General features: G+C 38.2%; 1 protein-coding gene across 4 annotated transcripts; it reads left to right on the forward strand.

Moving 5' to 3' along the window:
- Nucleotides 1–1,121: 1,121 nt before the first annotated feature.
- LOC109080929 (anosmin-1-like) lies at nucleotides 1,122–26,353 on the forward strand. 4 transcript variants are annotated; one of them, XM_042757372.1, is made up of 14 exons: nucleotides 1,122–1,385; nucleotides 5,067–5,114; nucleotides 14,766–14,828; nucleotides 15,899–16,121; nucleotides 17,894–18,078; nucleotides 18,570–18,699; nucleotides 18,849–19,045; nucleotides 20,711–20,852; nucleotides 20,996–21,118; nucleotides 22,387–22,475; nucleotides 22,965–23,139; nucleotides 23,824–24,044; nucleotides 24,889–25,033; nucleotides 25,376–26,353. In XM_042757372.1, exons 1-14 carry the CDS (start codon nucleotides 1,203–1,205, stop codon nucleotides 25,423–25,425), a joined length of 1,974 nt encoding a protein of 657 aa, XP_042613306.1. In that variant the 5' UTR covers nucleotides 1,122–1,202; the 3' UTR covers nucleotides 25,426–26,353. The 4 variants fall into 4 exon arrangements, with proteins under 4 accessions (XP_042613306.1, XP_042613312.1, XP_042613310.1 ...); XM_042757378.1 differs by having other exon boundaries at nucleotides 23,827–24,044; XM_042757376.1 differs by having other exon boundaries at nucleotides 22,968–23,139.
- Nucleotides 26,354–26,916: the final 563 nt, after the last annotated feature.

Consider the following 26,916-nt stretch of genomic DNA (forward strand, 5'->3'; position numbering starts at 1 on the left):
TGAGACACACCCACAGTCTTATGCAGCATGAGCAGTAATCAGCTGTTGATAATTACCACTAAAACGATGTCAGCCTGCTGAAGGAAACCATTGTGAATCACCTGTATTAAAAAAAAAAAAAAAAAAAAAAAACACCAGGAAGCTTCGCTACTTCATAAAAGCCAGTAGGGAGGAGGACAGGCGTCTCGTTAACACCCTGGGATCTCCCTTCTGAAGCCCACTCATTACAGCAGCTTGCATGACAGAGTGAAAAAGGCACATCATTTTGTTCAATATTTCCAACACCTCATATTTTCTCCATTCCTTGGGCGAGGAATAGTGCCAGAATGTTTCGAGATACCTTGTGGTATACGTTAGTGGTCGTTTAAAACGCTCCGCATATAAAACTGTTGTTGTTCTCAGCTACCAGTGAAGCCTTTTAATAGTTGTGGGGTTCCCTGGATGCTTCCTGCTCCCCTCCAGATGGGCTCAGGGTTTGGCCCATGATGCTGTGTGGTTTCTGTCGGACACACACGTGCACAGCTGCATTTCAACAACACAGATGAGACCGAGTGGAAAATGCGTGCACTGCATGGCATGTTGGCTGAGATTGCAGAAGCCCTGGTAAAAATGAACCTAAGTAAAGGGCAAATAATCTTTCATTCTTGATAAAATAAATAAATCATGTGGGCCATCATATTTCTGTCTCAAAGCAAGAAATCATTTCCATGTGTTGTTTTGCGGTCTACTTCTATCACCAAAAGATGGCAGCAGTGCCAAATGTCTAATTAATGCATATTAATTGGAGATAGAGAAATCCACATTTGGATGGATGGATTGGTTAGTAACTAAAAAAATATAAAAAAAAAAAAAAGTCATTAAGTTTTTTTTTTTTTTTTTTTAAAGTATACTAATTTGCTACCCTCAACATTTGTAAACGTTTAATGTCACATCCAAACAGTTGTGTTGTGTTCAGCCATGAAGTGAACAATCCACAGAGAGCATCGAGCTGTGTACAGTGTATTCTCCGCTGAACAGCTGCTGAGTGCGGTCGGTGCACCTGATACCGCGCGTCTCACTTGGCCAATAGTAGCGCGCGTCTCTGCACAGGCCCCGCCCACACGCGCTTATTGAACTTTCATTATTTGCATCAAGCGCCTTCACATCCACTTTTACTTTCACGCTCTTCGGGAGACGTTTCAACACAACACTTTGTGCTCGTCATGATGCGCGACGCGCTCACCGGTTTGTGTATTGGGATTATACTGTTATTAAACAGCGGGTTTGCGGTTATGAGGAGGCAGGACTCGTCTTCAGCTCTCGCCGATATTTTCCGCACGAGGTGCGCCGCCAGGTGCCTGAGCCTCCACAGCACGCGCATCGCTCTCTCTCCAAGACATTTCCAGGTAAGGAAGAAAAAAGTTGAAAAAAGCGCTTGTTATTGAGTGTAATACACAAATGTACCGAGTAAGACAATCATTTGTAAATTAATAAGTGCCTTACACTGCAAATAATTCAAAATGCTTTATTATAACTAATAATTAACTTATTCTGTTCCCCCCCCACAACAGATACAGATGAATATTATACTATAATAATTAATAATAATGTTAATTAATGTTATTAATGTGATAATAATAATTGATAACTGATATGTTATTGATATTAGTGATATTATTGTTTTTCTTCTGCTTTTGACACAATAACTAAACCAGCTTTACTAAATGTATTAAAAGCATATCATTATTATTATAAATATTATGCAAGGCTGATTTTGGATATAAAATGCAAAAACGGTCTAAATTCATGGTCAGGAAGAGCTAAGACTGAATGGCTGTAAAAGTACCAAAATTATACAAACAATACATTAAATAAGTATCTATCTATCTATCTATCTATCTATCTATCTATCTATCTATCTATCTATCTATCTATCTATCTATCTATCTATCTATCTATCTAATCTATCTATCTATCTATCTATCTATCTATCTATCTGTCTGTCTGTCTGTCTATCTATCTATCTATCTATCTATCTATCTATCTGTCTATCTGTCTATCTATCTATCTAAAACACACACACACACACACACACACACACACACATACAGGTTAATTCATATTTAAGAAAAAATATTGGTTGAACTACTACTACTACTACTAATAATAATAATTAATTTTAATATTTACAATCCAAACATACCATTTAGTGGCATGTTATCTCAGCTCTAAGATAAAGGAAATCTGTGTGTAAATACACCATCGTTCTACACCTCAGATCAACTAAAGCCACTTTTGTTATACCTTAACCAGTGAACACAAGCAAACTCACTCACCGGCTCATCCATTTGAATTCCTAGCCATTCACCCAGAGGAGTTCTGTCTATAAACAAACAGATGCATAGGATTGGAAAACTGGAGGCACAACTGTACAGATCTCTGCCAGCCCCAGTCTCAACACTGCGGTTGGGGTTTTCATTAGAAGTTTAAAGTTACTTGCTTCTCTGTTTATGTTGGTTATGACAGACCGTGGGAGGATTTGGGTGGGAGTGCAGAAGAGGAGTGTGTTTTAGAGGCTTCCTGTGTGTGTGTATGCCTTATATGTTTATGTGTGTTTGTGTGTTTGTATCTTCACATAGGCATGTGGAGGGGGATCTTTGTGCGTGTCTCTGCACTTTTTGTCCACTGTCAACAAACTCCCTTGTTACTGTGATTATATTCATCCTCATGTCCTTCCTGATCTTTATCATGAGCACTGACATCCGACCCAGAAACAGACTAGCTAGATAGACACATTTAATATTAAAAAGCTGAGTGAGTGTCAAACATTTTTCATGAAACAATAATAAAGGAAATAGTACTGTTGATACTGAATAATGGCTGTATTAATCCACAATAATAACTCCAAGGTATATTTGACATGCTAAACCTTTAAACATGGACTAAACCAGTGTCTGTAATTAGACCTTTAAAAGACATCGAAAAGACCTAAATAAAAATCCTCCACATCTATACATCCATTTAAATGAAATCATCTCCTATTCTCTGTCTGCTCATCACAGTGACAGTCTTGTTGTTATCAAGGCCAGACATCAGCGCAGAGGGAAGCTATGCACATCAGTCTCTCTTATCAAATGCTTTATTCTATAGCAAGCTGTCCATCTGGAGATGCTATCAAATTAGACACGAAGCTCATCGTTGTCTTCACTGATTCCACAATGCGTTCAAAGCGTTCCAGAGCTCTCTGACTCAAACAGCAGCTAGCGCTCCTGAACAGCTGCTTTCATTCTGCTGTCCGAGCAGGGACTAAACCAGAATGAATGCTTTTCATATCTACTGATCATTGTCTTCGTGTCCACATCCCTAAAGCCCACTTAAGCTTGTCTCCCAGCGGGGAAGCCATTTTGGCATTTATGCCCCTTCCTCTAGTATCAAATGGAGACCGGGGTCATGGGTTAATTTGAAGGGGTTGAGCTGAATATCAAGTTATGCTGTAACATCGATAATGATTATGGGAAATTAGAGAGTATTTGATGTGGTTCGGAGAATGTCAGATCTGTCAGGGTTGTGCAGACAGTTATGTGGAAATGCACAAATCTTTCATCTGTCTCAATATCTTGTTTGACTGCCATTGTTTTGATATTTGATCTTGTTAACTCACTCTTAATCCCAGGAACATATAGTTAGTCTTAGAAGTATTGTTTTAGTACTTTATAATATAGAAATGTAGTACAGAATTAAAAAAATAAAGAATTTGGGTCAATGGCATGACATTCATTTTTTTTTCTGTTCCATTAATTTATTAAAAACTACAATAAAAATGCAATTTGTGCATACAGTGACTTGAATACGCATTTAAGGATGATCATGTGTTTAATTCTTTGTATTCAAATTATTATTATTTTTTTTAAGGAAGCATTAAATCGAAATTGTCAGGGTGATATAACTGTCCTGATAAAGAAGAAAAAAATATCATTAAGGACATTTTTAAGAAGAAAACCTAATAACCTGCCAAATCAGAATCATATTGAGTGACCAACAAAGTCTTGTGGCTCAACCAACATGAAGAAAATTAAGAAAAAATAAAATGATATCATAGAGAGGAAGACCCTCATAACCGTGTTAAGGTCAATATTTCTCTTAAAACATCAGATAATTTGATGTTTTTATGATGGTTAGTTCTGGTTGTCATATGGTGTGACTTCTCAAAATTTTAATGATATTTATGAATTGATAATTCCATTCATATATATTGTTACATTTTTATTTGATGGTTACACCACATGATACTGAATGCAAATTAATGCAAATCTATAAGAGACCAATTTTTGCTCTATATGTACAGTATGCTCATATACGTCATTGACCCAATAAGAGTTATTATATTAGAATATGTTTGTGCAGTTCCAATGTGAGCACATGCATAACGTGCATGTGAGCAAACCATGCTGCCGACTTGATCGACATTGATGCCATCGCAGGCCAAAATGGATTTGTATAGCTCTATTCCCCAAAGTGGTGGAGTCGCAAGATCTGGCAGTGATAATATTGTGGTTACTTTAGAGTCCCCACCATGTGCAATAAAATATACAGTGAATTATAAAGGTTTTATCCTTCTTGTTATTGTGCTATTCAATACCCATTATTCTGAACCCAACGAGACTGGCCAGGGGCATGATCCTGTGCTCTGCCAATCAAATGTGCTGCATATAAGCGTGTTATTCAGATAAGCAAAACACTTTAACAGTTCCTGACACGCTACAGAACATTCCGAGATCTGCTATGCAAACAAATTTGTGTTTCCGGGTGCTGATGAGTGATTTCTTATGTTTCTGTGTTCGGGTGCACTGGCCAGTCTTCTTAATAAGGGAGGGGATCTGTCCTGGTTTATGAGCAATTTTACATTGCTGTAGTCAGGGCGGTGTTTTTAAATAAGAGTAATGCGTTCATAATAGTAAATTTCCTTCTTAAAGCCTCTCTGCTCAGCAGGGGCACATTAAACTAACGCGATTCAAATGAGGCTGTCTGATGTGACTGGTGATTACAGCATTCTGACATGCAATTCCATCTGTCTCTTCTGTCCGCAGAGTAATGGATCCCTTGGATGGTGTCAGAGCCATAAACAGTGTGCAAAGGTAATTTCTGTCAAAATTACACAGCATTTCACAGCAGCTTGAGATAAAAGCCAACACAGATCTGTCACTGTAAAACATTGGTATGCCTGCACACCTCCTGTAATGACATTATACATCATCGTAAAAGCTACTGTATTTGTCAGCTATCACCTTGGACTATTATATTTGTGCTAGCTGGTTGACGTACAGAAGTGAGATTATGATTCAGTAGCAAAGCTAGAGGTCACATCTGTAATGAGACTGATACAAATGAAGTTGAAAGGCTATGTGTTTTGATTTGCATTATATTATACAGCCGGAGTTATTTTTCTTTTTCATTTCAAGGCAAAATGCTAATTTCAGTAAAGAACTCAACCAACTTTTCTTAATGAGGACATTAACATGCACTAGCGGCCTAGTCATTAAATAACAATAATATGCCGGTAGCATGGGGGGAAATAGAGCTGACATGTTGCCAATGCAGATTTTCCACACATTTCACTGTGGTATTATGTAAAGCTTCCTTTGATGTATTGTTCAAGATGAGGGCTGCTTTCCTTTCAATACTCTGTGCTTGCATTCCTTTACATGTCAACCAGCTATTGCAGTCTGCACAGTGCCGCCCAGAAAACCTTCTTGAATGTACATCTGGCTGTTTTAGAATGTTTCGAAACAGTTCATGATTGTGCATGTTACGGTTAAGTGCCTAAGCAGACTTTTCATGGCTTGAGGGGTGGCTTTAAGGATTTGAGATCTTTAATGCATTGATGTACTGTATGTGTGCATATGGTTGGAAAGAGTGCAGCACGTGTTTTCATATCACCCTCGGGGTAAGTTCACTGGAACAGCCAGGGTTCTGACCTCTCTTCTACGATCCATGAAAACATTTGGCCAACTGGTTCATGGATTTTTACGGCATTCTCCAGAGAGTTTCCTCCATTGGATTCAAAAGAGGACAATGCCTTTTAAACTCTTTCTGCTCATTATACAGGATTCACATTCAGTTAGAAGCCTGAATGCTTCACGACAATGTGCTTTTAAAACCCTGTGTGTCTCTAATAATGCGGTTAGTTTTGTCATTCTGAGTAGAGATTTAGATTCAAGATTTTTTGTTGAATATAAAGTTCAACTGAATGTGTTATTGCTGAATAAAAATATAATAATAATTATTATTTTTACACCGAACAAAATTATAAACGCAACACTTTTGTTTTTGCCCCCATTTTTCATGAGCTGAACTCAAAGATCTAAGACTTTTTCTATGTACACAAAAGGCCTATTTCTCTCAAATATTGTTCACAAATCTGTCTAAATCTGTGTTAGTGAGCTGATTAGACGGAATGATTATTGCACAGGTGTGCCTTAGGCTGGCCACAATAAAAGGCCACTCTAAAATGTGCAGTTTTATCACACAGCACAATGCCACAGATGTCGCAAGTTTTGAGGGAGCGTGCAATTGGCATGCTGACTGCAGGAATGTCCACCAGAGCTGTTGCCTGTGTGCATTCAAAATGCCATCAATTAAATGCACCTGTGTTCATGGTCCATAACATACTGTACGTCTGCCCATACCATAACCCTACCAAGGGCCACTCGATCCACAATGTTGACATCAGTAAACCGCTCACCCAAACGACGCCATACACGCTGTCTGCCATCTGCCCTGTACAGTGAAAACCGAGATTCATCCATGAAGAGAACACCTCTCCAAAGTGCCAGACGCCATCGAATGTGAGCATTTGCCCACTCAAATTAATTACGATGACGAACTGCAGTCAGGTCGAGACCTCGATGAGGATGACGAGCATGCAGACGAGCTTCCCTGAGAGGGTTTCTGACAGTTTGTGCAGAAATTCTTTGGTTATGCAAACCGATTGTAGCAGCAGCTGTCCGAGTGGCTGGTCTCAGACGATCGTGTAGGTGAAGATGCTGGATGTGGAGGTCCTGGGCTGGTGTGGTTACACGTGGTCTGCGGTGTGGTTACACGTTGGTCTGCGGTTGTGAGGCCAGTTGGATGTACTGCCAAATTCTCTAAAACGCCTTTGGAGACGGCTTATGGTAGAGAAATTAACATTCAAGTCACGGGCAACAGCTCTGGTGGACATTCCTGCAGTCAGCATACCAATTACATGGTCCCTCAAAACGTGCGACATCTGTGGCATTGTGCTGTGTGATACAACTGCACATTTTAGAGTGGCCTTTTATTGTGGCCAGCCTAAGGCACACCTGTGCAATAATCATGCTGCCTAATCAGCATCCTGATATGCCACACCTGTGAGGTGGATGGATTATCTCGGCAAAGGAAAAGTGCTCACTAACACAGATCTAGACAGATTTGTGAACAGTATTTGAGAGAAATAGGCCTTTTGTGTACATAGGAAAAGTCTTAGATCTTTGATTTCAGCTCATGAAAATTGGGGGCAAAAACCACAGTGTTGCGTTTATAATTTTGTTCAGTGTATTTAAAATATTACTACAAAATTCTGCAAAAATATGAAATGAATATGAACTCTTTTCAACATCGATAATGATATGAAATGTTTCTTGAGTAGCAAATCAGCATATTAGAAATATTTCTGAAGGATTCTATGATGCTGCTAAAAAGAACATTATTTTGTGTATTTGGTGTAATGAAATGTGTTTATATGCAGTTTAAGGTTAAAAATACACATTATTTTCCACATACTTTACATTATTGTTCCTCCTCTATGCCCCGCCTTCTGAAACGCGTAGATTTTTACAAAGCTCATCGCTCTGAAAAGCGAGGTGTGCTGTGATTTGACAGCCAACCAATCCAGCGCATTGTGATTGGCCGAATGCCTCAAGCGTGTGACGGAAATGTTACGCCTCTTAACATATTGTGATGCCTTGTCCAGCCGGAGCAACGAGACTAAACGTGATACAAACATGATTTCTAGTCTTATCTTCTTTTGGAAGGCAAAAATGAAGTAGTTTCGCTTTCTCAACGAAACAGCGTCACACACCGCGGCCTTGAGTGAGCAGAGGCAGGCGGCTTGAGGCAGATTCGACAAAGGAGCGTGCCTTGTGCTTGCAGCAACCACATGTGACGACCCCGGGCTGGACGCTGCTTCGTCCACGGTGAAAGCCCATTCTGCGATCCACAGTGCAAACTGGATGTATTTCCTCAGCGACCAGCACGGATCAGCCCCAGGCATGACGAAGCAGATATCGTCCTCTTTTGGAAGGCCAAACAAAGTAGTTTCGCTTTCACAGTGAAATACACAGCGTCTATACGACATGGCGGCGGCGGCAACAACAATACTACAATGAGAATAAAAGGTACGCCTTCTTTCTTTGCGTGAACATACGGGCTGTGTTATGCAAATCTTCCCACATACTGACGTAGATATGTGGGGGCGTGTTAGAACAAGCCGTTTCAGGGGGGCATGGCCGAGTCTCAAATTTTATGAAAAAATTTCTCTTTGGATTGGTGACTTTAGTCTTTGCAACTTTACAGATCTTCTTTGTTCACCAAGAGCTTGTAACACTCCAAAGAGAAAAGAAAATTTGAAATCGCATCATATGACCCCTTTAATAAAACTGAACTTTTTATTAGTGTCTGTGCAGGATTAGACTAAGTTTCTTGCGTAACATTGTGATTTGCTCTGGAATTACAGACCTTATTTACTTCCATTGGCTTTTATGCCACATTCAGGTCTATAGGCGTCTAAAAGTGTTAAATTCTCACAACAAAGTGTGCAGGCTGATTAAAGAGTTCCATCATATCACTGCATGCAGGCACAAAGCAGACTGCAGCTTTTGTTATCCTGACCTTGTTTACCACTTCATTCCAGAACTAGGATTTGCATTCAGCATGTGTACATACACAACCATTAATACTCCTAATAGACTGTTTACAAACTAGACTTGTGCTTCAAAATCCTGTCTCAGACATTAAACTGTCTTAGATGTTCCTGCTTAGTTAGTTCCAAAATGGCCAGTTAACGTGCTTCTTGTTTAGACTTCTTGCCTAGAATTGACAGTTAACCTAGTGGTCTCCTCTCATCAGCTTTTGAATTATAATAACTATACTCAGACAGCACTTGGCCAGCTCTCCACTGAAGTACTCTTCAAAGCGATTAGCATGCTATAACTACATACAGCAATTCCTCCATTTCAAACGACAAATGTTAAAGTACACAGACGGCCCTCAAATCGAAGATCTGCTCTTAAAAGTTATTATGCATCCGCAGCAAATGGCCATTAGGCATTTGATATTCAAATGCCACTGAAATAATTAGTGTGCCTTGACAATTCTCCTACCCTCCAGTTTAATCGCTGGTTCAAGTATTAATGCTGCAGCATCAATGCAATTGCAAAACTGAGAGTGCAAGCAATTTTCATGACATGGGTGAGATTTCAATTACAGTTGCTCTACATAATTTGCTGAGGCTGGCAAAGTGAGTGTCTCAGTGGTAGTTTAAACCAGGCCCTAAACCTTCTTTTGTAACTGCAATTTGTCTGAACGTTTGCCACAGACATGGGTGGAATTCTCACATTCCCTCCTAGCATTAAACACCTAAAGCATGCATTGTCCAATCTCCCTTATGGAGGGCGCCATATCAGATTTTACCATTTTATTCAAAAGAGACAGGTCTTATTTTTCACATAATGTTAAAAGTACAAAACATGTCTTGGTTTGTTCAAGGGCAGTGCATCTTGGCTGAACTGGAACTCACCCAGTGCTTCTCTCAGTTCAATCTCCATGTCTGCAGCTCTTAAATAACCTTTATTTTGTACGGTAGAAGGTAATGCTTGATTTGAGACTGAAATGAGGCGGAAAACTAACTGGCACTGGGGTACAATAAAGACACTAGGAGCAAACGCTTTCATGGAGATTACAGGTGCCTCATGGACAAAAGCAGGGTGGGTTTGGCAAAAGCCAAAAGGTGATTTTAGAAAGGTGAAAGCAATTTAAACCCAGCATTGCAGGATTGAAATACTTTAAGTGATTTATAGCTTAGATCTATGCTGTGCTTTTTCCACCAACATGCAATGCATCATAAAGGGCCGCTACACAAAAGGAATGAGCCATTGAGTGCTGTATCTGAGAGACTGATGAATGAGACTAGGGTTATGAATGTGGCGTTCCTCAGTACAAGCTATTGTTTACAATGGTTTAGGTTTAAGGGTGAGGGTGAATGAGAATGTAGTTTATAAAGAAGCCAATGAATCTACTTGTCTTTTGAGGTATATATTATATCTGATCAGTTACAAAGTGTGTGGGTTTTTCTGCTTTGACATCAGTATTGCACAAAAAAGCATTACGCGCAGAGTATTGAGCAGGGAGACATTGATGTTTATCAAAGACTGCATATATCACATATGATGCTGCAAATTAAATCAATGTAATGAACTCCATAGTTTTTATGGGCATTACTGCTTATCTGATATAATCTGAAAGAAGTACAGTAAGTTTAAAAATCATTTTAATAATTTATGTATGGAATAAATAACATTTGATAAATAATAATAATAATAATAATAATAATCTTTGTATTCATGTTGATTTTATGTGGTTAAAAAAAAAACAGAACATTTGCAACAAATGTTTGTCATGTTGTGCAAGGTAATAGCACTGAATTGAATGTACACATCCTAATAATATGTTATTTTAAAAATATTATGTTTTTGGGGATGGAATTTTATTGCCTTGACTAAGCTTTGTCACAATGTCATTCAGTTTGGACTTTGTTTTCCTCTTGTATGTTCCTCTTCATTGTGTTAATTTTGTCATTCTGTTCAGGTATGTGTAGTCAGTTATCCTTGTTTGGTCTGTGTATTTAAGTTCCAGTCTTGTCTACATCTGCGTTTATGCTACCCTGTGTGTTGGATTACCAATGTGTTGGATTAAAGACTTTATAAACCACCTTATTCATGAACAGACCCAAAAAGGAAGAAAGTAGTGACATGCCTTTATCTCGTTTAATTTTTTTTTTTTTTTTTTTTTTCGGTTTGTCAATGTTTTATTGTTTGTTTTTGTCAATGGATTGCTATGCCACTGTCCACCTGCTCTGCCTTGTGCAGGAGAACCACTCCCTCAAGGAGCATGTTGAGGAATTCCTCAGTCTCGCCAATCAGACCACATTCCCAGATGACTGCCTGTGCATATTTCTGCACTGATCACCACCACATGAGAGCAGTTGTCCTTGAGGGAGCTTCACTGCTTATGTGGAGTAGGTGCTGAGCTCCTGCGGATCTGCTTTCACCGTCGGCCTCGCGGATGAAGACACCATCCCCACACCCAAACCAGTGCCCAGCCAGTCACCAACACTGCTGCATGGTGGGTCTGCCTGAACCCACCACAGATGGGAAGTCAGACCCCCCATGACTTAAAAGTCCATCGCGAGAAAAAGTGACTGAACCTGCTACCGCCCTGGAGCCTGAGCCGATTGACACGTCTGACCTGGTGTGTGAGCTGGCAACACCGCACGTGCCGGAGGGAGTATAAGTGGAGTAAGAGGGAAATGATGTGAGCCCTCCCAACCTCTTGCACTGAGAGTGAGCCTTTACTGGACTTGGACACTGTTTTTTTAGTTTGGAGAGTTAGAGATTTTGCTTCCCCTAAGCCTGCCTGATTCTGTTCATCTGTCTTACTCGCTGGTCCCACCCAGCCTCCCTCTCCCACCTCCTCTCCAAATTGCTTTAAGAGACTTTGTGCAGTCCAGTCATCTTCATCCCCCATCATTCCCTCTATTTCACCTCCTCTCAGTGGTGGAGCTAAATCTCAGGACTGTGGGGAGTCTTCATCTCTTCGACCTGAGGATCCAGTGGCTCTCACTCCTGCCTCAGTTGGCCTCTCTCCACCTTGTCCCACTATCCAGACTCTTGCCGCCGTGGACCATCAGCCATTTGGTGTCACCGGGCTCCCCCCGTTCAGTCGGCTCCACCTGGGTTGGACTTGGCCATGCCTTCACTGTGGACTTGTGCTCCCGCTTCCGCTCCGCCCTCCCTCATGCTCTGCCTCCTTCCTCGGTTGCTCCAGTTCATTCTCTGGCCTCTGGAATCCCCACCCACATCTCGGGCAATCATCATTTCCATGTTAGTGTGTGTTCCTATCATGCCTTTGCTCCATGCCTTCCGGGAATTCCGGTCTCGTCTATGTCTGTGTTTACGCTACCCTGTGTGTTGGATTACAAGTGTGTTGGATTAAAGACTTTATAAACATTCTTCTCCATGTTTGTGCATTTAATACAGCGTAGATGTGACAGCCTTGCTATAAAAGGGTCAAAATATTTGATATTTTAAAGAGACTTACTGACCTTTACACAAAGTTATCAGGGTCTATGTTTTATCAAGTATAAAGTAGCTCTACTGGAGACAATATACTGTTATTATTATTAGTATTCATTAATTAAATAAAAATAAAAACATTAATGAATAGATCTGGACATGAAAATAAGGTGCATGTCATTGATCTCTTACTCCAATCATTTCATACTAATTTACTTGTGTATTACACTTATTGCAAATGATAAACATGCAGTAAACATTAGTACTACACTAGGTCTAGACCGTAAATTACATTTTAACTATGCAATGCTTGAAATGTCATTGTTTTGTTTAATGTGGCATAATGTGGTGTGTATGATGAATTGATATTTACATACATGGGAAATAGAAGCAGGCAAAGCTGAATTCTCTCAGCTGCACAGGCGACTCTGAGACAGTGTTTCGTGTGTTTGAGCACACAAGCTCTAGGCGATCTCAGCAGGGCTCTGGCTGCTCTGAGCTCCATAAAACTGCCTCCTCTGCTGCCTCTAACTGCCCCTGTGCCTCTCCCATTATTCATAGTTTCCGACGACTTCACCACCGGAGCCCTAGTCGTCTTTAAAAGGTGTGCATTTTTACTGCCCTCCCAGATAAATGTGTTTCCCACTCTCATTCTCACTCAGAAACTTCGCCCCAGGATAACATTGGTTTCCCCTGACACAAACACACATATATTAACGGTTTACATAGGCACAAACACACCAACGGACACACACCTTATCGTTTCCTCCTGATACTAAATCCCTGGATTAACAAGCATTTTAATGTGAAATGCTCTAACTGACGTCTGCAGAATCTTTCCTTCGGAAGGAAGTGTACGTTTTCCCAAGGTGGTGGTAAAGGTCCATTCATGCTGTTCTGAAAATGTGACTATTGGAATAAAGATGACTACTAGTTCAGCATAATGTGTAATGTTGACATCTCTTACCTAGCCTGCTTCTGCAGAGCAATGTTTAGCCCCAGCACCATAGTGACCGCTGTGTCTCATCGTGGCATGAAATTGGAAATGCGAATTCCCCAGAGGCAGCCACGCTCATTCATGCAGGAAGTGAAGTCTCAATTTTAAGGAAAGGAGTTTTTTTAAGATGAGAGAGGGAGTGAAATAGAAGGAGAAAGAGCCAGGGAGAGAGGCAGGTGTAGACATTGAAGTGAAAGAATTTTAGCATGTGATTTAAATGCTGAATGCAAATGTCAGTGAGAGGAAAACTTTCAGGGATCTCTCCACTCACACTTCTAAGATGCTGAGAAGGCAATGGCAGACTTCAAACACCTACGAATGATCAAAAACAACAGAAAAAGATAAAATAAACTTTGTCTGAATGATTTGCGAACTTGAAAAGTCCTGATTGAAGTGCTGTAGTTCTTCAGATCAGCAGCAACAAATATTAGTGACATGACATACAGCCAAGTATGGTGACCCAATTCTTGCTCTGCATTTAACCCATCCAAAGTGCACACACACAGCAGTGAACACACACCCGGATATCAAATATCTGATACCTTCAAGATTATCGTGGCCAAAAGAATTCACAATTATGATGTTATTGTGCTATCTATAAGTACTTTTGGGAACATGTATGTTATGCTATTAGTCAAATTCATCTTTAACTCCCACACAGGCAAGCTGTGGGTGTGGTGTGGGTAGAGTAACTTGTTTTTTTCTGTCATCTCCAACATGATTTTACGGAGCCCCACACATGACATGCAAGAAAAAATAAATAAATTGTGCGCACGATTTACTAATTCGTTCACTCAATGTACTAAAACGTGCACACGATTTCTGTGTTCCCTCGATTTACTATTGCGTTCCCTCGATTTGCTTAATCTTGCGCACGATTTAGCAAATCGAGGGAACGAATTAGTAAATCGTGTGCACAATTTATAAATCGAGTGAACGAAATAGTAAATCAAGGGAACGCAATAGTAATCATGTGCATGTTTTAGTACATTGAGGGAATGAATTAGTAAGTTGTGCGCACGATTTAGCCTACTATTTTTTCCTGCATGCCATGTGCGGGGCTCCGTATGATTTTGTGCGGCAGTTGTAACTACACATTGCATCTACTTCTTATTTACGTTTTATGATGAGTGCCAACCAGCGATAAGGTGCAATGCCGCCACCTACTATATGGGAGTGTCAACCAGTTACAAGTGATGGTTTATTTACGATATCATTGTATGTTTAATATTTACATGATATTAATATTGATTTTTTTTTTAAATATCATGGTTGTCATCAAAGCGGTATATTGCAGTACTCCTACAGAGAGCAAATGCTTTTGACTTTAACATATTTGACTGTGATTGTATGAAAAAGAATAATACAAGAGTCATTTGAAACTGCTTCTTGATACTCAGACCTCTGCTGTCTGTTCACAGTGTCTGGAGCCATGCAAAGACTCCTGGGAGTTGAAAGACGGACCTTGTCGAGATTTATGTGAGGTACAGACCGCATGCAGCATTCTTAACTGATCTAGTAGTTTCTGGGATGTGCTCTCAACAAGAAGAAAAAAAATAAATGATAGAAAATGTCTGAACTTGGTGTTCTGGTTTTCCAAATATTAATCCTCCATTGTTTTTCTTGACAGACTTGGCTACTGTTTAAGTGGTCTCCCATTGTTCAACATGATAATGTTCTGTTCAGCTCAGATCTTCTTTTTAAACAGTCTGAGAATTTCTTTGATCATTTCTCTTTGGTCTTGAATTCTGTTATTGTGGCGTTTCTCTACAATTTAAAACTCTTGGCTTTGTAAGATCTAGCTTTTCCTATTTCTTTGGCTATAAATGCACTGTTGAGGGCAATGGGGACTTAAAACAATGAATATTAGTTCTTTCATTTGCCAGCATTGATTAGGACCTTCATCCATCATTTTAGCCTTGTATAACATTAAGCAACATGAAATCCGCTCATTCACAACACATGTAAATCTTATAATCATCTTGTGTTGAACATAGTGCCAAAAACAAGAAAATCCATTCTCAAAGCCAGCTAAAAAACAATACACCTTTCATATAGATTTAAACTGCATTTGAAAGTCTACATTTTTATGTAGAACCTATACTAGACCATATTTTTCTCTGAATTAAGTTTTCAGTAATATAATTTTCAATAATTACATTTCTAATATAAGCTGGAATAGGCTCCAGAATCCCCATGACCCTACTTTGGACAAGGGTTGGGAAAATGATTATTATATTATATTATATTATATTATATTATATTATATTATATTATATTATATTATATTATATTATATTATATTATATTATATTATATTATGCTCCTGTATCCCTGAAATAATAATAAAAAGTTAATATCATGCAAATTGCAAGTAGAAAGGTTATATGTAAAAATACATGCATACTTGAGTGAATGATACTCAAAGTCCAAAAGAGTCCAAAATCCATAGACAAATGAACGTCACATGAATGTCACAAATGAATTGCTAGAATGTAGGACGATGATATTCAGGTGTTAAAGTTTGGTTCTGTACACTATGATATCTCCTCAGCACGCATTTCCCAAGCGTCATGGCGAGTGTGTGACAAGTTGTGAGTTCCTGCGATCAGTGATGGTGCTGAAACAGGGTGACTGTCCGGCACCAGAAAGAGCCAGCGGGTTTGCAGCTGCCTGTGTGGAGGGATGTGAGGAAGACGGAGAGTGTTCAGCCCAGAAGAAATGCTGCCCAAACGGTTGTGGACACACATGCCAGTCCCCTAAGAACCTTTACAGGGGTAAGACCTGCTACTGAACCTGATGATAAGCAGCTGGCTTAACCCAGTTATCAGTTAGTTTTGAACCCCACCTGACGATACAAATAACTTTAACCTTTTTGCATGTTATCTGGAGCAGATTGTTATTAAAGGAATATTTCACACAAAAAGTTGGGCCATCCAATATATAGATGAGTTTGTTTCTTCATGGGAACAGATTTGGAGAAATTTAGGTTTACATCACTTGCTCACCAATGGTTCCTCTGCAGTGAATGGGTGCCGTAAGAATGAGAGTCCAAACAGCTGATAAAAACATCACAGCAATCCATAAGGAGTCAAAAAAGGAGTCAAAAACTTTGAGAACCACTGACATAGAGTAACACTTAACTTCTTATTTTTCATTTTTTCGTACAAATTACCATATATAACCATAATAGGATTTTGAAAAAAAAAAAAAAAAAAAAAAAAACATTACGCAGATTGGATTATCATGTGCCCTTATGTCCTTTTAAAAAGTCACACCAAATAGAAAATGAAAAAGCATATTTGTTGCGCAAACTAAACCAAGTATGGATATATTGTTCTTGATAGACTACTGGATAGAATAAAGCCATATCTAGATTGTTCTTTCTCATGTTGAGATTTGCTGTTTTTTTTTTTTTTTGTCTTAATACGTTAATATCAATATGTTTCATTGATAAGGCGCCTTTCAAATACCCAAGGATGCTTTACATAAGGTAAATAACAGATAGCAGACAACATATGAACAGCCAAACAGCAGACAGAGGTGAAATAATATGCAACAAGATAAGTTACAAAACACACATAGAACAGAAAATAAAGGCAAGCAATCAATTAAGAAACATTGTAAATAAGTACGGGCCGGGACATAGGGGATAATTAATTGAGAAAGTTAAGAAGGTGCTAAAACATAATGAGCCTTGAAAACTTAAAGGGTTACTCCATCCCAAAATGAAATTTTTTTGTGATAATTCACTTACCCCCATGTCGTTCGAACCCCGTAAAAGCTTTGTTCGTCTTCAGAACACAATTTAAGATATTTTGGATGAAAAGAGGGAAGCTTGAGACTGTCCCATAGACTGCCAAATAAAAAACACTGTCAAGGTCCAGGAAAGTATGAAAAGCATCTTCAGATTGTCCATCTGCCATCAGTGATTCAACCGTAACATTAAGAAGCAACGAGAATACTTTTTGTACACGAAGAAAACAAAAATGGCTGACACAGAAAAGTGTACGTCATCTGCGTACAGCTCAGATTTGCCAAAATGGCGCTACGCGCATTTGGAGAGACACAGAGGAGAGGAATTGTTGAATAAAGTCATTATTTTTGTTTTCTTTGTGTACCAAAAATATTCTCATCGCTTCATAACGTTACGGTTGAATCGTTGATGGCAGAAGGACTATTCTGACGATGCTTTTCATACTTTCCTGGACCTTGACACTGTTATTTATTTGGCACTTTATGGGACAGTCTCAAGTTTTTGTGTTCCGAAGACGAACAAAGCTTTTACAGGTTTGGAACGACATGGGGGTAAGTGAATAATGACAAAATTTTCATTTTGGGATGGAATATTCCTTTAAACTGAATACGATAGCTGACAGGGAGCCAATGTAATTGCTGTAAAACTGGAGTGATGTGGGCAGATTTTTTGGTAAATATAGGAACACGAGCAGATGAATTTTGGATTAGCTGCAAGCGATTAAGGCTTTTGTTGGGTAGGCCATAAAACAAGGAGTTAATAATCCATACTATAATCCACCTTGATCTTCAGGTGCTCCTTTGAAGCCCAGAAAGGAGCTGGTCTTTGAGGAGCTGGAGTCTGGAGTGTTGGAAGTGCGCTGGTCCTCCAAATTCAATGTGTCAGCGGAGCCGGTGCTGAATATTCTGCAGAGGAGGTGGAACTACGGCATCCAACCCAGTGAGGATGGAGCAACTGAGTGGCAAGTGGTGGCTAGAGTAAGTGTGTTTGTGTGTGTTAGATGGTCTTCAATAAAGGTCTCTAGGGGTCCACAGCAATAATGCAGGATATTTGAAAATGACGGATTGAGCTCAAGCACATTTTTGTGAAAAATGAAAATATGCATTCAATAAAAATACATCACATACAATTAAAATTAATTTAACACATACAGTTTAAATGTATTATATAAATGTATTGTATTAATTGTATATTCTATATATTCTGTTCATCAATAATGATTGCTTTAAGAAAAATACAATGTTTTTTATTATTAATGTTTAAATAATTTATATTGTAATGTCAATAGTAAATAAATAAATAAACGTGAACATCATAACAACGTATGCAAATGCATTAATATAGTACAGGCCAAACATAGAATTAAATTCATAACTTCCCTTGGGACCCTTGAACTACAGTATTATACATTCAGTAGTCATTTATATGCTCCCTCCTAAACTCATTCATCTTTGTTTCTGTACTGTAGACATCAGAAGAGCGTGTGTGGCTGACAGACATTCGGCCCGGTCGCTGGTACCAGTTCAGAGTGGCAGCAGTCAATGTTCATGGAACCAGAGGATACACCACACCCAGCAGACACTTCAGATCCTCTAAAGGTGAGATCAAGAAACTGTAATCTAATGGTATTCTGTTCCATTTTATAATAATAATGATAATTTAAATAACATGTTATCCTTTCTCACGTTGACATTATTTTCTGAAATGTCTGAACTGTAACCTTTTGCCAAATTTCACCCTTTCTCAGATCCTGCCCCTCCCCCGGCGCCATCTGAGCTTCATGTCAGTGATATGACCTTTGGTGCAGATCGCTCTGTGTCTGTCCGCCTCAGCTGGAGCATGTCTGCAGATTTAGACATCCCTGTTAACCACTACAAACTCTCCTGGAGCTGTTCTGACCATACTATCCCATCCAAACTCAAGAGGAGACAGACTACAAAAGGGGTAATTCATTTAGTCTGCCCACACACTCCCTCTCTGCCCATTAACTTTTTCTCTCAGCCTTTAAGGCTTTCATTATCTCATATATTGGATTGTTCCCAAAACCCTTCAAGGGTTAACTCCCCAGCCCCTTCTTTCAGCAAGCCACAACAAATTAGAAATCTTAGTGCAAATAAGTGCAAGATGAACAACTCAGGATTGGGCCTTTGATCACACCAAGCCCTATTTTCAAGGGCTTCAGACACCAAACTAGGGTGGTACAGCATTGCATCACCACTCTTGGCAAATGCAAACATTTCTGGGCGCCATTTGAGATACAGCCAAAAACAGCATATCAATTCTAGTTGTGCTTGAGAAAAGGAAATCTCTCAAAAACAGCTGAATTGTTTTTCTTTCAATGAGATCATGCTGAAGAGTTTATTTTTTCCTCCTTTAGGAATCCAGGAGATGGCAGTTGATTCATATTTGTATGTTATATTTTTGAGGGCTCTGTCTGTTGAGGGACATGAAAATTTCCCCAGAAAATGACATTTTTTTAAATAGCTGCTGAGTGAATGTGGACAAATGTAAACCACGCTGCTTTTACTGTTTGGCTCTGCAAGTGCAAAATATGCTGCAAATTGATTTTAAACAGATTAATCTATTGCACAATGATTATAAGATTACAACACAATCTGCAAATATTCTAATAACTTTACAGTTCTTTGTTGGCTTACTCTTTTGCTGTGATGTATATGATTAACAATAGTAGTAATATTAAAATGTAATTCAGCTACAGTATTAGATCCAATGTTACTGACTTAAAGAGTCTAATCTGGCCTGTGGGATGATTTTGGAGAAAAAATGCTGATATCTTAAATATGTGTCCATTGATTTTTTTATTGGTGTGATACACTTTTAGAATATTTTCATCATCTACAGTTGTATATTATACACTAACATTAAAGTGTATTTGGGGTCGACACATTTCTTAATGTTTTTGAAAGAAGATAATTATTGTTTCCACTGAATAATTATTAAATAAATATGATGTATTGATGCTAATTCGATGCTGTAAGAATTCGACTGAGCAGCAGGCCCTTGAATTAAAATGAGTAAATTAAAAGTTTATTTATTATTTATTTATTTATTTTAAGGAAATGTTCACTTAAAGGTTCTTTGGGTTCTTCTTTAGAATCACTGCAAACATCACAGTTTTACTTTTAGATGGTGTATTAAAGCTTCTTAAGTTATCCAGGCAGACCGATAAGCGATAAGCGGTTTTCTCTTTTTCTTGTCAGAATTTTTATTTGAACAATATTCCATAATTACTCATTTTATGTGCAAATGTAGTCCAAAGGTTCTGGTGACTAAAATCAGTACATTGCTCCCAACATTGGCCATTAAAGCGGCTAAAGTTTATTCCTGATCTGCTCCAGAAGAGCATGTTCTTTGCATGCTCTTTTTGTGATTAGACTTCTCCAAGGATTAACAAATAATTTTTATGCTTTTTGCATGCATGCAGTAGGTGCAGTTTTGTATGGCCCTCCACCTAAAATGAGATTATTGGCTAGTTAAAAATTCTGCACTGGTTTACCTTCCATTTCCATTTGTTCTCTCTTTCTTTTTTTGGATTTGGATTGCCGTGACTATTCTAATCCTTGCCTGTGGGTTTGTGTGTGTGTGCAGGACTCTACCTATGCTGAGCTGGATGACTTGAGAGAGAACAGGAGTTACACTGTGGAGTTGCAGGCAGTTTCATACTGGGGTCAGGTCCCCCTCAAGAGCTCCAAGGCCATTCTTCAGTTTACTACAAGCCAAAGACAATCTGGTAAAAAACTATTTAATTGCTATACATTTTTTCTTTGCTTGATACATACCAGCACTCATTTGGGTGTTGTGAAATACAGTAAAAAACAGCTGTAAATGCTTTCCATTTGTAAAATTATACTTTTTACCCATATTTGATTCAAGATTCAGATTTGGAAAGCACAGTCAGTCCGGTCTTTATAAAACCCCAGTCAGATCTATTAGACGTGGGCACTCCATTCTATCAAGATGGTCAGCTTCAGGTCCGGGTCTACTGGAAAAAGAAAGGTACCACCACGTCTTTCATCTAGAAAAATGTCCTGTTACTGTATTCCCTCCTTAGAGCTGCTTTGTAATTATGTAAACATAGTGCTTATTAAAGAGTTAAGAATCAGAATGATATGTAATTAAATGAAGAACAATAGCTCTTTGTTTGGGAAGTGACAAGAACCACTCTTGAAATAAGTGTAGAGCTGTTTGTGTGCTAACATGACTCTCAAACTGATGAGGCATGTCTCAGCCTAACTTTGCACGCAGCAAATGACATTTTAACAGTTTCATTCGGTCAGTGAGTGATGAGATAATCCTCCATTAAACTCACAAATGAAAACTGTCATAGAAGTGAAAACATTTTAGTCGTACTAAGCCATGGAAAATGGTGCTTGAAATCTTCTTATTGACCTCTGTTTTGAATTTCAGTACGAGTCATACTGGCCACATGTCAAATCCCTTAATCTCTTTAATGGATGTCCAGCAGATTTATCTCATACTGATCTGTCAGGCACATTATCAAGATTGCTTTGCATATTTTGCTTTGTTTTGCATATTCTCTGGATGAATAAAAAGCATTGATTTCTACAGGGCGTATTACTGAGCACTGATTACTTGTAAGGTCTAAATGGATCATTACTGACGATTATCATGAACTTTTTGTTTACTGATGGAGATTTTAAAAATATTTAATAATATAATGAAAGGCTTATCCAAGTTTTTGAATATTTATCAAAAAGATGTTGAAAGGGATAGTTCATCCAAAAATTAACACGTGTTATCATTTACTCACCCTCATGTTGTTCCAAACCAAGACATTCTTTCTTCTGTGGATCACAAAGGATGAAATTTTGAAGATTATCATTATTTATTTTTTTCACAGTTTTTGCTCATACATTGAAAGTCAGTGGGGTTTTAAATATCACTTGATATCATTAAAAAAATACATTGTTCAACAAGAAAGAAATGCAAACAATTTTGAAACCATTGGGAGTGAGTAATTGATGACAGAATTATTTTTTTTAGGTAAATTACAATTTCAAGTAGTTAATATTAAATAACTTAAATATCAGATAAAATTTGGCCAGCCCATACAGTAGAAATAGTTTCAAACAAAAACAAAGCATCAGTTTGTGTGTCATCAAGCAACACACAGACTGGAAGTCGGTCTGGAACAGCATATGTGAGTGGAGTGGAACAAAAGAAACTTCCCAACCCCCACTCAGAGCCCTCCATAATCACATTCAGAATCTGGCATTTCATGTTTTGCCATCTCTCCTTTTCAGATCCCACTGTGAATCGTTACCGTGTGCAGTGGTCTCCGGAATTCTGCAGTCACAATGGATCCAGAACGCAGGAGAAGCTCACCACCCAGGTAACCAGTCAGGAATGTGTCTTCTATCCTCCTTACAGGTGCAAGGCCACATTCTGACAGCTCATACATACGCCGAATTTCCAGGGAGAGTGTTCGTGTGGTGTTCATTGATCATTCATGCTGCATAACTCACCATTTGGAGGCACATCCCAGTTCCAGAAAGATTTCTTTACTAAACTGCAGAGAAATATGACACAGAACATTCTTTTAAACATCCTTAGGTTTAGATTTTCATCAGTGCATTTATGTCATTTATAATGTGAGAGGTTGTGTTAAAATCTTTGACAATGAAAAAGGGGAGACTATCTTTATCAGCATGAAAATAAATCTTTCTTGACATATGCAAAACATGAACTATAGATTTTTCCATTGTGGCCCACAGCTATGCTGGATGTGGTGATAGGTGATCAGTCATCATATTTCTACTTGAATTCTTCTCAGTTGAGTTGGAATAAAGTCTCACTTTTGTTCTCTTCTCATGTCACTGAGCAGGAGAATTTCGCCAGCCTTCCTGGCCTTCAGTTCTCTTGCAAGTACAAAGTGATCATCCAGCCTGTACGGTCAAAGGGTAGAGCCCAGGCAGAAAGCACGACCTTCTACACCCCGTCCTGTGCTACCATCCAGAGCAAGAGTCCCAAACCCATCCCCTGCTCCACAGTCTCAGGTAATTCTGAGATTTAATTTCTGAGAACAAGATGAATGTATTGCTGCAATTCATTAACATAATCTACAAAACTGCTTTGCTTATGAGGTATGTTGGATCAAATGGGTGGTACTTTAAGGTACTTTTTCATTAATAATTGTGTCTGCAATTTTCTGCATGTTGGATGGATCAAATTTAAAAGAAAGTAAAAAAAAAAAAAAAAAAAAAAAAACTTGATTACATATTTCCTTATACCTTGAATATTTGAATATTGAATATTTGGATCATTTAAATGTTGTTGCCATTTTTGTAAAAAACAAACAAACAAACAAACAAAAAAAACACAAAAAAACCAAAACCAAAAACAAAACAAAGATAAATAGTAATAATATAAATAATAATTTCTTAATAAAATAGATTATGCCAAACTTTCTTCTCAAGAAATTAACTAAAATTCAATTAAACTCAACTCAACACAACTCAATTCAGTCCAATTCAAGTTTTCATTTTGACATCAGGGAAGTTATGGCATTGTAACATATTTGACTTTATGCCCAAAAATCTCAAAATGTATTTTAAAACAGAAAAAAAAATAATAATCATTATATATTTTTTTTTTTTTAGTGTTATGCACTTAAGGCCTAGGTCTATTACTGGTATATAGTTTCATGTGTCTTATATGAATCTTTATGTTGTCTCAATCAGCAGTTGTTCCTCCAAAGGTCCTGGTCAAGGCAGAGAACCTGACGGCAGCGTTCTCGGTCTACATGGGGAACGTGACAGGCCTGTTCTCATGGGTGGTGGCCATGCCTCAACCGCCACAGCAGGTCACAGGATATCAGGTCACATGGGCAGAGGTCATCACAGAGAGCCGCAGAAATAATTTGCCCAACAGCCTTATATCCCAGTCTCAAATCCTGCCTCCAGTAAGTCACGTTGATAACGATTGCTGGTCATGACAGTATGTTGTGTTTTGCACACTGTTCACCAGCATGGGATATGTTTTCGTTATGGGCACTAGTGTGCTGGTCCAGCAGCAAGACCACCAAACGGACACACTAGAATTCATACACTTTCTGGTTCCATATTCTGGTTTCCATATTTTATCATAGAAACAACAAAATTTGATAACTAAGCAATAAATGTATTGTATTCATTGTATTTATATCAGAAGTTCTTCTACAATGTAGCTGTTTTTTAGCTACACGTAGCTACAATGTAGACTACCATTCAAAAGTTTGGGGTCATTTTTTTAAATACATGAATTATTTTATTTAGTAAGGTTGCATTAATTGATCAAAAGTTACAATAAATACATTTATAATGTTAAAAAAAAAAGATTTTTTGGACTTCCTATTCATCAAAGAATCCTGAAAATGTCTAAAATATAATGTATAAAATATGTTTTCAACATTGATAATAATAATAAAAGTTTCTTGAGCAGCAAATCAGCATATTAGAGTGATTTCTGAAGGATCATGAGACACTGAAGACTGAAGTAATGACTGCTGAAAATTCACAGGAGTAAATTAAATTTTAAAAAGCATTCAAATACAAAATTATTTTGAATTGTAATAATATTTCACAATATTACTGTTTTTACTGTATTTTTGATCAAATAAATGCAGCCATGGTGAGCATAAGAGAACATGAAAAAAAATCTTTAATCTTTCAATCCCAAACTTTTAAACAATAGTGTATTTGTATTTTAATTCATTCTCAGACTCAAATTTGAATCAACTAAAATATCTTCTCTTTCCGCACAAATAGGAGCGCAATATCTTGGTAGTTTCTGGTCTTCAGCTGGCATCTCTCTACAGACTTGAGGTGCAGGTGATCACTACAGGAGGGCAAGGCCCAGCAACCTCCAGAACCTTCCAGACACCAGCTCACAGCAAGCCAGTCCTGCATTACAGTAAGTTCTTTAAACTTACAAGATGACATATGCATACCTCCACAGCACATACTATTGAAATAGCATCGCCACACTTACTTATTTCACAATTTATCATTGAACATCTTTTGTGGACACTGACCTCTCCAGTGCAAAGAACTGCAGCCCAATACTTAAATCTTAATAAGGTTGAGCTGAAAAGTCATTCATGTTTATCGAAAGGAAAAGGTCAGAAGGTGTATGAGAGGTCAAATGTCATGTGCAATTGGCCCCAGCTCTAGATGTGCAGGTCAACCAATAAATCATGTAATTGAGATAAATTGCTTTTCCTCTCTTGACTCTAGTGTATATTTATTTTCGCAGAACCCAGGATTAAGAAACACCATCTAAGGTCGGTGATAGAAAGGCACTGAAGATCACACTGCAATGAATCATCCTGGACCAGAACTGACTCCTCAGGAACCAGATGAACCAAAGAACAGTTAATTGCGAATCGCGTTTCAGCCTGAGCCAGTCAGCTGCCTCATAACTCAACATGAGGACCTGCTGTAATCTGAAGATCAATTTTTGGTTGACGTTACGATATTTAAAGCCCCAGTAATTTCCTGTGGGGGAACAGCTTCCACAAACTAATTAGAATTGAGTATGCAACAAAGACTAGGGCATCACAAGCAAAAGCCATATGATAAAAACAAAACAAGTGCGAATACAAAAAAAGGGGGGTGGGGGGTGGGGTTGAAACTGTAACTTTGTGGTTATATGCCTAAAAGACATGCTTTCAATTGCACCCTCCCTTAAAAAATGGTTATCCACACCCTAAGCACTGCAAATTGAGCCTCTTTAATCCAGTATTGCATGTAATGACTAATTTGGTTTGACTTGTAAATAAGCCTGACTCAATACAACTGTTTGTGGTTTTGCATGTGTTCATTAAGCATGGAGTTTTACTGTTTGTATCGTCATTGTGTCAATAGCAACAAATGAGGAATCAATGAAAAAAAATATTGCAGCTCTTTAAAAAGAAAATGTCATTTAAGTTTGTGAGGGTTTTGTGTGATGTGTGCTCAATATGCTGTAGAGATATGTTTCCAGTGATGTAATTCCTGTATATACTGTATGTTTTTTATTTATTTATGCAATACAAATGTGTTATGTGGTTTCGTGAGTGTGCGTGTGTGTGTGTGTGTGTGTGTATGTGCGCGTGTGCCCCCAGCATCATTCACAAACTGACAAACCCTTGCAAGGAGATTTTGTATAAATATATTTGTAAATTCCCATAGATAATGAATATTAATGTACATATTTTATATGAATAAAACTGTTAAACCTTGTTTCCCTTTATCAAGCTGGTTGTGTAATTTGTAATTACAAGGGTGAATATAATAAAATGGGAGTGAACAGTGTGTAATATAAATTTATCATGCCACTTAAGCAATATTCACTCAAAGCATATATTTAAAATACACAAAATCTAATAATATACATATAAACACTACCAATGAATATGAATATGAAATGTAAATAACCTGTTTAGCTGAATCTATCACGTGACACAAAGCAATATTCAGTTGTATATATGTAAAATAAACAAAATCCATGCGTCACATGTATGCGGCTAGTATACACAAGCACAAGAGGACAAGGATAAATCCATACAGGCTTTAATAAATCCAAAAACAGATCCAAACTAAGAGTAGCATCCACAACTCTGGCTTGACATCAACAGTGAAAGACAACAGAGCATGAACATAAATAGGGGCAGTAATGAGACATGCACAGCTCAACAAAATGAGTGATCAGTTAACATCCGTTACAACTAACCAACCAAGGACAGGCAGTGCAATCTGAAAACAAAGTACATGTGATCTGTGTGAGTGTGACAATATAAATGCCAGCAGTATTCT

The sequence above is a fragment of the Cyprinus carpio genome, chromosome A1 (genome assembly GCF_018340385.1).
Source record: "Cyprinus carpio isolate SPL01 chromosome A1, ASM1834038v1, whole genome shotgun sequence".
Classification (NCBI taxonomy): Eukaryota; Metazoa; Chordata; class Actinopteri; order Cypriniformes; family Cyprinidae; genus Cyprinus; species Cyprinus carpio.